At 44.8% G+C, this 12,411-nt stretch overlaps 1 protein-coding gene across 1 annotated transcript in view; it reads left to right on the top strand.

Moving 5' to 3' along the window:
* Positions 1–12,411, top strand: part of LOC126278177 (polypeptide N-acetylgalactosaminyltransferase 2) — a 1,159,679-nt gene that overhangs the window by 1,054,021 nt on the left and 93,247 nt on the right. The window contains exon 4 of the mRNA XM_049978078.1: positions 11,673–11,771. Coding sequence (XP_049834035.1) covers positions 11,673–11,771 — 99 coding nt within the window. The remainder of the gene's footprint in view (positions 1–11,672; positions 11,772–12,411) is intronic.

The following is a 12,411-nucleotide window of genomic DNA, read 5'->3' as shown; positions in this document are numbered from 1 at the left end:
CTTCTGTACGTTTTCCTTGAATAAGTCGAAAGCTACGTTTCCTATTGTCGCGGTACAAAATTTAACTACGTTAAATTTCCTAGAAGCTAGATTAAGAAAAGACATATCTACGTTTCTAGCATTTGTAGACTTAGAGAAAGCTTTTGACAATGTCGACTGGAATACTCTTTCAAATTCTGAAGGTGGCAGGGGTAAAATACAGGGAGCGAAAGGCTATTTACAATTTGTACAGAAATCAGATCGCAATTATAAGAGTCGAGGGGTATGAAAGGGAAGCAGTGGTTGGGAAGGGAGTGAGACAAGGTTGTAGCCTATCCCCGATGTTACTGAATCTCCAAATTGAGCAAGCGATAAAGGAAACAAAAGAAACGTTCGGAGTAGGTATTGAAATCCATGGAGAAGAAATAAAAACTTTGAGGTCCGCCGATGACATTGTAATTCTGTGAGAGACAGCATAGGACTTGGAAGAGCAGTTGAACGAAATGGACTGTGTCTTGAGAGGAGGATATAAGATGAACATCAACAAAAGTAAAACGAGGCTAATGGAATGTAGTCGCATTAAGTCGGGCGATGCTGGGGGAATTAGATTAGGAAATGAGACACTTAAAGTAGTAAAGGAGTTCTGCTATTTGGGGAGCAAAATAACTGATGATGGTCGAGGTAGAGAGGATATAAAATGTAGACTGGCAATGGCAAGGAAAGCGTTTCTGTAGAAGAGAAATTTGTTAACATAGAGTATAGATTTAAGTGTCAGGAAGTCGTTTCTGAAAGTATTTATATGGGAGTGAAACATGGACGATAAATAGTTTGGACAAGAAGAGAATAGAAGCTTTCGAAATGTGGTGCTACAGAAGGATGCTAAGGATTAGATGGGTAGCTCACATAACTAATGAGGAGGCTACTGAACAGGATTGGGGAGAAGGGGAGTTTGTGGCACAACTTGACGAGAAGAAGTGATCGGTTGGTAGGACATGTTCTGAGGCATCAAGGGATCACCAGTTTAGTATTGGAGGGCAGCGTGGAGGGTAAAAATCATAGAGGGAGACCAAGAATACACTAAGCAGATTCAGAAGGATGTAGGCTGCGGTACGTACTTCGAGATGAAGAAGCTTGCACAGGATAGAGTAGCATGGAGAGCTGCATCGTCGGCCGGTGTGGCCGAGCGGTTCTACGCGCTGCAGTCTGGAACCGCGTGACGCTACGGTCGCAGGTTCAAATCCTGCCTCGGACATGGATGTATGTGATATCCTTAGGTTAGTTAGGTTTAAGTAGTTCTAAGTTCTAGGGGACTGATGACCTCAGAAGTTAAGTCCCATAGTTCTCAGAGCCATTTGAAGCATTTTTTGAGAGGCGCATCTAACCGTTGCCTGGACTGAAGACAACAACAACAACAAATTTCCTACAAAAAAGGTGTTATTCATTATTTATGTAGGATTAATACATTGCGCTTAGCGAGCGAGAGAATATGGAAATTTTGCACGTGATTTTTGAGGTTGAGATGTAACATTGCGGCTTGCACAAAATGATAGTGGTAGGGGCAGGTGACTCGCTCTCTATAAACGGCGGGACAGATGTTAACTTTCATCTATGTGTTGGGCTACACCTATAACAATTACAAAACACATTCGATGTTGTCTAGGAATTCTCATCTACATTTAGCAGCGCGCAACTCGCTTTTATCACTGAACACTCTGTGAAGGAACATAGGAGGGCGAAACTGCGGGGAGCGTATGCTCGCGCGCACGCGTGCTGGCTCCAGTATGGACTTCAAAGGGCACTTTACGCAGTTTCTGCAGCGCGCATTATAATTCGGGAATATTAAAAGCTTACACGTGCGCGGGGCGGGCTGCTCTAATTAAAGCCCAGGGCGAGAACCGCCGATATTTCTCGCAGCCGGCGGGCGGCCGCTTAATTTGGATGCCCGGGGCGGACGTGCGCATAGTTAGCGGCGCCACGCTGGCTGGCTGGTTGCAGACTCCTCAGGAGGCAAGGCCGCCGGCCAATGGTGCCGCACCGTACCGGAACGAGCCGGCGCCACGCAGCCGCAGTTATAATGTCGCCGTTCGACGTTCACTCTCGCGAAAGCTAATGTAATTTTAAAGGCAAAAAGGACAAACGGAATTAGCGGGGCCGGCGTCCATTAAAAGCGAGTACCGTGACGGATTTTTGAGATTTTTTACGATGGCGAAGCCGAATTTATGAAGGTTAGATTACACGAGAGTCATACCACTGAACGAGAGAGGGAGGGAGAGAGAGAGAGAGAGAGAGAGAGAGAGAGAGTTGTGTTTTTGTAAAACCTATGCTACTCACGCGAATACTCCCTTGATAATTCATACATTCTGTCAAATTTTGTTTACCTCTCTTAATTGCGTGATATGATCTCTCCCGCTCACTAACGAACTTCAGGCGCAATTCTTGGCTGGAGCCACCTCGAATCGTGGTGACGAAAAGTTTACAGTCCGCAGGAACCTGAAGGATGGTTTCGTACAGTTGGGTCAAGAGACTGAACGTCTTTTTAATTTATTTTTGATTTTTTGGTCATAAGTTCTTTTCCTTCTTTGTTGGATCTGTTTCACTGCTGGTGATTTTATTTATTGAAATTTTATTACGAAATTATTTTCATCGCGAAATTATATCTGTTAATTAAAATCGCGACTCGTGGCGAGAGCGATGATGTATCTCTGGTGCTAATTCACTCCCCGGGCAGTTTTAAATTCATTATTCAGTTATCAGACGTACGGGTGATCTAGGTACGAGTTCTGGCTGCTAATTTCTTACTTACGAGATCATCCGATATTTGAATGATGACACGGTAACTGAGCTTTGAAACTCATTTAAACTGAAGCCTCAAGTTACGATAGTAAAATAAAAGTAAGTGGTTAATGCACAGAAATCACACAGACAACCGGTTGCAAATAACTGTTTGGTTCATTGATCTAGGTTTCGACATCTTTAAGGATGTCTTCATCGAAATGAAATTTTAAGAAACCGTAAAATTGTTCGTTGCAAGGCATACGTGCCAAACACTGGCACATGGTTAGTTTTAATTTTTGACTTGAGCATTTGTGCTCAAAAGGTTGAGAATTGCTTTTTAGCAACGTAACTTTACGGTTTCTTAAAATTCCATTGTGATGAAGACATTCCTAGAGGTGTCGAAACCTAGATCAATGTACCAAACAGTTACTTGCAACCCGTTGGCTGTGTGATTCCTATGCTGAAACTTTTATGCGGCTGCTGAGAGACAGCCATATTTAAAACTGTAGTAAAAGGTTAACTCCGTCCTCATTTTATAGTGGGATCAAGACTAAGTGTTTAATTAATCCTGCTTTACGTTTAAGAGTTTGTCGTGTCTACATGTTAAACGGCCGCTGCTGCTGCGAGCAACTTATTGGTCATTGTATGAAAATACACTACTGGCCATTAAAATTGCTACACCACGAAGATAACATGCTACAGACGCGAAATTTAACCGACAGGAATAAGATGCTGTGATATGCAAATGATTAGCTTTTCAGACCATTCACACAAGGTTGGAGCTGTTGGCGACACCTACAACTTACCGACATGAGGAAAGTTTCTAACCGATTTCTCATACACAAACAGTAGTTGAACGGCGTTGCCTGGTGAAACGTTGTTGTGATGCCTCTTGTTAGGAGGAGAAATGCGTACCATCAAGTTTCCTACTTTGATAAAGGTCGGATTGTAGCCTATCGCGATTGCGGTTTATCGTATAGCGACATTGCTGCTCGCGGTGGGCGCGATCCAATGACTTAGCAGAATATGGAGTCGGTGGGTTCAGGAGGGTAATACTGGACGGCGTGCTGTATCCCAGCGGCCTCGTATCACTAGCAGTCGAAATGACAGGCATCTTATACGCATGGCTCTAACGGATCGTGCAGCCACGTCTCGATCCCTGAGTCACCAGATGGGGACGTTTGCAAGACGACAACCATCTGCACGAACCGTTCTACGACGTTTGCAGCAGCATGGACTACCAGCTCGGAGACCATGCCTGCGGTTACCCTTGACGTTGCATCAGAGACAGGAGCGCCGTAGATGCTGTACTCAACGACGAATCTACGTGCACGAATGTCAAAACGTCATTTTTTCGGATGAATCCAGGTTCTATTTACAGCATCAAGATGGTCGCATCCGTGTTTGGTGACATGGCGGTGAACGCACATAGGAAGCGCGTATTCGTCATCGCCATACTGGCGTATCACCCGACGTGATGGTGTGGGGTGCCGTTGGTTACACGTCTCGGTCACCTCTTGTTCGCATTGACGGCACTTTGAACAGTGGACGTTACATTTCAGATGTGTTACGAGCCGTGACTCTACCCTTCATTCGATCCGTACGAAACTCTACATTTCAGGAGGATAATGCACGACCGCATGTTGCAGGTCCTGTACGGGCCTTTCCGGATACAGATTATGTTCGATTGCTGCCCGGCCAGCACATTCTCCAAATCTCTCACCAATTGAAAACGTCTGGTCAGTGGTGGCCGAGCAACTGGCTCGTCACAATACCGCGGTCACTACTCTTGATGGACTGTAGTCTCGTGTTGAAGCTGCATGGGCGGCTGTACCTGTACACGCCATCCAAGCTCTGTTTGTCTCAATGGCCAGGCGTATCAAGGCCGTTATTACGGCCAGAGGTGGTTGTTCTGGGTACCGATTTCTCAGGATCTATGCACCCAAATTGCATGAAAATGTAATTACATGTCATTTCTAGTATAATATATTTGTCCAATGAATACCCGTTTATCATCCGCATTTCTTCTTGGTGTAGCAATTTTAATGGCCAGCAGTGTATATGGGACAGTGAAATGAAAGTGAGACAGATGGAAGAAAGTAAGTAAACCGTTTATCAATTCAAAAGTAGTGGCCGTAATTGTTAATACACTTACCCCACTGTGACAACAGAGGGTCGAGGCCCTCATTGAACAATGTTTGCTGTTACCTACAGAAGCATTTCGCGGAACCAAATCGTGCACCTCCTCGTCCAAATCAAATGGACGGCCACTAATGTCTTTCTTCTGGTTCCATAAACATGGAAATCGCATGGGAAGAGATCGGGATTTTATGGAGGATGCGTGTGAGCTTCCTAGCGAAGCTTGTACAGTGTAGTCGAAGCAACGTTAGCAAGATTTGGGCAGGCGTTATCCCACAACAGAATGATGACGTCTGCCAACATCCTCAGCACTGACCGTCTAATGCCACAGTGGGATGTATGTATAGTTACGGGTATTACTTTTGAAATAATAAACAGTTTCATTACCTTTTCGCGTTGGTCTCGTTCTCAGACTGTCCCTTAAACATTCTTAGAAATTTCTTTTTCAAATTAAAACCTCTAATTGTTACTAGTATTTCTTTGACAAGGCATGATCTCTTTGCCAATACTGATTTGGTTATTTTTCTTCCCAAGTAGCACTACTACTTCATTTCGTCTACCATCTAGTCCCCAGTTTTCATATTAAGTCTTTTGGTAATTCCATTTTTGCTATATCTCAATCGTTTCATCTCGATTTGTGTTACTGTCAATTCATATTCTGTGATCAGTAGACAGTTCATCCCGTTCAACAAGACAATCTACTCTTCATTACTTACACAGAGGTTGTCTCTACAGAGAATCTTGTAATTAACATTCTCTCCAAGTAGAGAGGATATAAAAATGCAGACTAGCTATGGCAACGAAAGCGTTTTTGAAGAAGAGAAATTCGTTAACATGAAGTATAGACTTAATTGTCAGGAAGTCGTTTCTGAAAGTATTTGTATGGAGTGTAGCCATGTATGGAAGTGAAAGATGGACGATAAATAGTTTGGACAAGAAGAGAATAAAGGCTTTAGAAATGTGGTTCTACAGAAGAATGCTGAAGATTAGATGGGTAGATCACATAACTAATAGGAGGTATTGAATAGAATTGCGGAGGAGTGGAGTTTGTGGCACAACTTGACAAGAAGAAGGGATCGGTTGGTAGGACATGTTTTGAGGCATCAAGGGATCACAAATTTAGAATTGGGGGCCGGCGTGGAGGGTAAAAATCGTAGAGGGAGACCAAGAGATGAATACACTAAGCAGATTCAGAAGGATGTAGGTTGCAGTAGGTACTGGAAGATGAAGAAGCTTGCACAGGATAGAGTAGCATGGAGAGCTGCATCAAATTAGTCTCAGGACTGAAGACCAACACAACAACAACCAACATATCGCTTCATAAACAGCATTACACACTACGTCACAGTTATACTTAACTGTACTTACAAAAGAATATTCTTAGCTATCGAAGGAAAATGGTCAAGGATATGTATACATGTCTTCCGCTTATCGGCCAAGAATGGCATACGACTCGATGAGAACACTGTAGAGGATGCCACTCCTAACAGCCATCAGACGCGTTTTGCCTAGAGTTTCGGCAGAAAATTACTATTTTATTTTTTCATTGTGTAGCTGGAGTCATCTCAAACAAAGACAGCTCATCAGGTCCTTCATTCGATGCGCAGTGTCGGAGGAAAGCACCGATCTGTTTCCATTTACATACAAAATTATTTTTAAAGAGGGATTTTACGCGACCACTCTATAGAGCGGTACCAGATTAGTCTATTTTGATGTTTGTTTCATCGATGTGTATTAACAGGAACAATAAAACACGAAGAATAAACAGTATTCCAGGAGCGACTGAGCAGCGCTGCTGAATGGCGGTAGTCACAGCGATAGAACGAATATCAGAATAGATTGTTTGGGACCAATCTGTCGAATATCCACGTAAAATTGTGCTTTATAATCATTTTTTAACTGGAACCAATTCGACGCTTTTCTTGAACACTGGGAGACGCCTGAAAAATGCGAGCAGCAGTATTTTGTGGGATGCCTCCAGTTACACATTGCAGAAACAAAATTACAAATATCTGCGGACATAGTAAAGAAAATTTGGTGGCGAACTGTTTGCAGGGACACCCGGTCTACTGAGTTTCTGACACAGAGATATTGTAGTATTGACAGCAGTTTCAGTGACGCGCTGTGTTTATTTTATTTGACACCATAAGTAAGAACGTTGTCATGGAAGACTGGAGTAAATAATTGATTGGTGGTGGTGGTGGTGGTGGTGGTGGTGGTGGTGGTGGTGGTGGTGGTGGTGGTGATGGTAGTGATGATGATGATGATGATGATGATGATGATGATGATGATGATGATGAGGAGGAGGAGGAGGAGGAGGAGGAGGATGGTCGATGCAAATTAGTAATTAATAAGGCCTTATTTTGTTGTTGACATTTCTGCGATATGACTTTTTCCAGATACCGTGGTTCCCGTCGAACTTCGAGGACAGTAAGTCAAGTGGTGAACGATAGTAAATATTCCTCGAAAAAATAGAAGTGTCAGATTAAAAATTTAAGTGAAATGAGACCGCGCAATTTACTTGAAAGTCATTTAGCACTCGATGATGAGCCCTTTCTATACACTAATGGACGTGCAGTGCAATGCAGTGGCGTCCAATTCCGGGCCGGTAACGTCGACACGGCAGAGGCCAGCGCCGCAAATACGCAATCGCGTCCTTCAGTGCAGCCAGCCTGCCAACCTTTAGAGCAGAGTAATTGCACGCGCCTCGCTCTCGCGAAGCTCATTAGGCATTCCATTACGTTAGAGCTGGCAGGCCACAGGCGGGTCCATCTGCGGCGTCCGAACGGCGCCCTCGCCTCTGAAAATCAGACTGATTAGGTCGACGGAAAGCCGCAAGCAGTGGTCGGACAGGCGCGCTGACTCTGGATGCCAGAACTCGGAAGTGCAGGCGCCGCAACGAAGGGAAGAACAAACGGACCTATGGCAACGCGAATCGCTTTGGGATTAATCTCGCCATCACTATTTTACATGTTTCCCACGGCGTAAAGGTAACAAAAGTCGTGGACGGATACCATTTTTCCCTGAGTAGTGCAGCAGTTTGACGTGGCATGAACTCAACATGTCGTTGGAAGTCCCCTGCAGAAACGTTGTACCATGCTGCCCCTGTAGCCGTCCATAACTGCGCAAGTGTTGCCGGTGAAATATTTGTGTTCGACCTGATTATTGTGATTATGTCCGATAAATGATCGATGGGATTCATGTCGGGTTAGTAAATCATTCGCTCGAACTGTCCAGAATGTTCTTGAAACCAACCGCGAACAGTTGTGCCCGGCAACGTGGCACGTCGCCATCCATAACAATTGCGTCGTTGTATAGGAAGTCCACGAATGGCTTTAGATAGTCTCAAAGTAGCATAACATAACCATTTACAGTCAATGATCGGTTCAGTGGGACCAGAGGACTCAGTCCTTTCCACGTAAACATAGCCCACACTATTGTGGAGCCATCACCAGCTTATACAGTGCTTTCTTGACAACTTGGGTCCATGACTTGATGGAGTCTCCAACAGACTTGAGCCATAGCATCAGCTCTTAAGAACTAAGATCGGGACCACGGTTTTACAGTCTAGCCTCCAACCGATGTGGTCACGAGAAGCGGTGCAAGAGATGTGTTGCTTCAGCAAAGGCGTCAGTCGTCTGCTGCCACAGCCCGTTAATGCCAAATTTCGACGGATGCGTTCGTTGTACGACCCACATTGATTTCTGCAGTTATTTCACTCATTGTTGCTTGCCTGTTAGCACCGACAACTCCACACAAAATCTGCTGCTCTTGGTCGTTAAGTGAAGGCCGTAGGCCACTCCGTTGCCCGTGGCGAGAGGTAATGTCTCACTTTTGCTATTCTCGGCGCACTCATTGTCAGTGTGGATCGCGGAATATCGAATTACGTTCCGAAATCGAATGTTCCCTGCGTCTAGCTCAAACTACCATTCTGCGTTCAAAGTCCGTTAATTTCCGTCGTACGGCCATAATCACAATGTAAACCTTTTCGCATGAATTACCTGAGTTCAAATGACAACCCAGCCAATGCGCTGCTCTTTTATACTTTGTGTACGCGATACTACCGCCGTGTATGTATGAGGATATCGCTTTCCGACGCTATAGCACATCTCTTGCACCGCTTCTCCTGGGCTCGTGACCACATCGGTTGGACGCTGGACTGTAAAACCGTGGTCCAGATCTTAGTTCTTAAGAGCTGATGTAGGCTCAAGTCTGTTGCAGACCCCATCAAGTCATGGACTCAAGTTGTCAAGAAGGCACTGTATAAGCTGGTGATGGCTCCACAATAGTGCGGGCTATGTTTACGTGGAAAGGACTGAGTCCTCTGGTCCCACTGAACCGATCATTGACTGTAAATGGTTATGTTATGCTACTTTGAGACTATCTGAAGCCATTTGTGGACTTCCTATACAACGACGCAAATGTTATGGATGGCGATGTGCCACGTCACACTGTCTTATTAGCATTTTCCTGATCTCTCTTTTGGATGCTTGCGGAATGTTAGCAGGGCATGTAAACACTAGAAAAATGTCTACCCCCTCTCCCCTGGCCCCTAATGCCATGTATCAACGCCTCTACCCGTGATAATGGCCTTGTTCGACGAGTAAGATAGACAGCTATGTCAACTTGTCGTGTTACATCTCATCTGCCCGCAACTTCCGCTACCAAATGGCACCCAATGGAGGCGCTGCCATACCGCGTGACTTCTTAACTCACTCGAGACTAACTGCAGGCGCTAATCAAGCTGTCATTTTGAATTTGGATTAATCCAAGCGAATCTAGGGTCGTAGGTGAACAGCAGCGGAAGTGTCACAGTCAGAACGATGGCAAGAATCCAATGCTGACTTCGTAATTGAGATTCACGAGAGCTATTCGTTGATTAACGTCTGATTTTTCATATAATGCAAGCCATAGTGAAAATCAGAAATGTTGTAGACTCAGGTGACAAAAGTCATGGGATATCTCCTAATATCGTGTCTGACCTTGTTTTTCCCGGCGTAGTGCAGCAGTTTCACGTGGCACGGATTCAACAAGTCGTTGTAAGTACCCTGTCTAAATACTGAGCCATGCTGCCGCAATAGCCGTCCATAATTGCGGAAGTGCTGCCGATGCAGGATTTTTCCCACGAACTGACTTCTCGATTATCCCCAGAAGTGTTCATTGCGATCATGTCGGGTGATATGGGCTGCCAAATCATTCGCTCGAACTGCACAGAACGTTCTTCAAACTAGTCAGGAACAATTGTGGGCCGGTAACATGGTGCATGTTGTTTAGGTACATGAAGTCCATGAATGGCTGCAAATGGTCTCCAAGCAGGCGAACATAACCATTTCCAGTCAATGACAGGTTCAGTAGGGCCAGAGGAGCCAGTCCATTGTTTATTTCTGTTACATTTGCACTGTTTATTATTATTCCACTTTTTTATACACTGTTCACTGTCAACCATGTACTGTTTTTTTGTTTCATTGCCTCAATAGAACAGGTTGGAAAATATCTATTGGCATAGATTTTCTTTTGAAAAATGCTTTTGTTCTATTGCTGTTATTGGTTGGCGCTGTCCATTGGAAGAAAGAAAATTTTGTAATTGGATTGTGCGCACGAAAGAATCTTCCATTTTTCTGACGTTTTTTTTTAAAAAAAAAACAGTCTGTCACTTTAGCGTCTACACATTACAGAATAATTTCAATAGCTGCTCATGTATTTGCGTTTTGTTACGAGCAATTATAACTTGACAGGTCCTCTAATTTGCAGCCAGAGGCATCTGGGACAATTAATTAATGAAAATAATGTTAGCCGGATTCGAAACGCGACATAAACTTGAAACGCTGGATGGCTTCAAGCGATCGCGTTACAAATATGCACAGAGAGCAGGTGCTTTACAGTGCGCACTTGTTACGTGGTGTGTGCTTCACTGATTATCAAAATAGCAATTATACGAAATAAAGCATCGCTGTTGTTTACAGTGGGCTGAAATTCAAAGAAACGATTAAAGTTAAAGGATAAAAACAAAGAAACAGTGTATCGTGCTGCGGCCATGTGCTTCGTGAAGAGATTTCCCATGTCACTACACAGGATCAAGGACGAGGCTCGACAGCGTGCACCCCTGAACAGCAGAATTACAGCACACTACATCTTAATTTCTAGTACTCCGATTCGCCCAGATGGCGGCGGCGAAGAGACGATAACAGTGCTGAGGAAACATCCTGCTTCATGACCACACAACGGTCACCCAGAAGCTGGATGGAAGTCTCGTACGTCTCGCTCGATTGCGTTCCAGAAACGCAGTCCACCGTCCTTTGCGATTATTTTCAGGTGGTTTGGATGTTAACCGAAAGAATATAGTGTACGTGGAGCGTTCCTTGTACCATTTTGATAGCGACGAGGTGGTTCATTGTCTTGCTGAATTTACAAACCCCCGTCAAATTCTTACAGGCATGGCGGATGATTGGACAGCACCTTCTTGTACAGTTCGCCGCGAAAAGAAAGAAACAGACAAACACTTTTAGCACCTGGGAGAATACTGCCCTGTGGTTTAGCGGGGTGCATTGCCCTTTTTGGTTCGCTAGGAACTTGATGATTGTCATCGGCGCACACCCCTGGGTAACATGGCTTAACAGCCCATGTAACCTGTGTTCTAAAGTCTTATAATGACGCTGAAAGTAACATACTCAATATTTTTAGCAGGCTGGCTTTGCTACTTCAATTTAATTTTTTTTTCTGAACCAGTAGCTTCTTCCCGACAGCGAGTGACCAGCCCGCCTCATCTGCTCATGTTGCAGGTGCCGGATGCGCAAGTGGCGGGAAGACCTGCCGCCCACGAGCGTCATAATTACCTATCACAACGAAGCTCGCTCCACACTGCTGCGTACCGTCGTCAGGTGAGTCCTCGTGTTTATTTCTTTATCTGTTCATTTAGTTCACTCTAGGCTCATCTCACAGTGATACAGGAGTTGTCACGATATTACAGTACAAATTAACAGCTCAAAATATAAACTGAAGAGCCGAAGAAACTGGTACACCTGCCTATGTAGGGCCCCAGAAGTGACGCAACACGACGTGGCAAAGACTCGGCTAAATTCTGAAGCAGTGCTGGAGGGAACTGACTCTATGCATCCAGCAGGGCTATCCATAAACCCGTAAGACTATGAGGCGGTGGAACTCTCCTGAACAGCACGTTGCAAGGCATCCCAGACATGCTCAGTAATGTTCACGACTAGGGAGTTTGGTCGACAGCGGAGGTGTTTAAACACAGAAGAATGTTCCTGGATCCACTCTGTAGTAATTCTGGACGTGTGGAGCGTCGCACTGCCCTGCTCGAATAGTCCAAGTCCGTCGGAATGCACAATGGACATGAATAGATGCAGGCGATCAGACAGTATGCTCACGCCTGTATCAAGGTCCCATACCACTCCAACTGCACACGCTCCACACCATTACAGAGCTTCCCCCAGCTCGAACAATCCCCTGTTGACATGCACGGTCCCTGGGTCCAGGAGGTTTGCACGCAACACAATTTGA

The sequence above is a fragment of the Schistocerca gregaria genome, chromosome 6 (assembly GCF_023897955.1).
Source record: "Schistocerca gregaria isolate iqSchGreg1 chromosome 6, iqSchGreg1.2, whole genome shotgun sequence".
NCBI classification, from domain to species: domain Eukaryota; kingdom Metazoa; phylum Arthropoda; class Insecta; order Orthoptera; family Acrididae; genus Schistocerca; species Schistocerca gregaria.
Note: the sequence above shows the minus strand (reverse complement) of the source record. Positions and strands in the feature narration are given on the sequence as shown.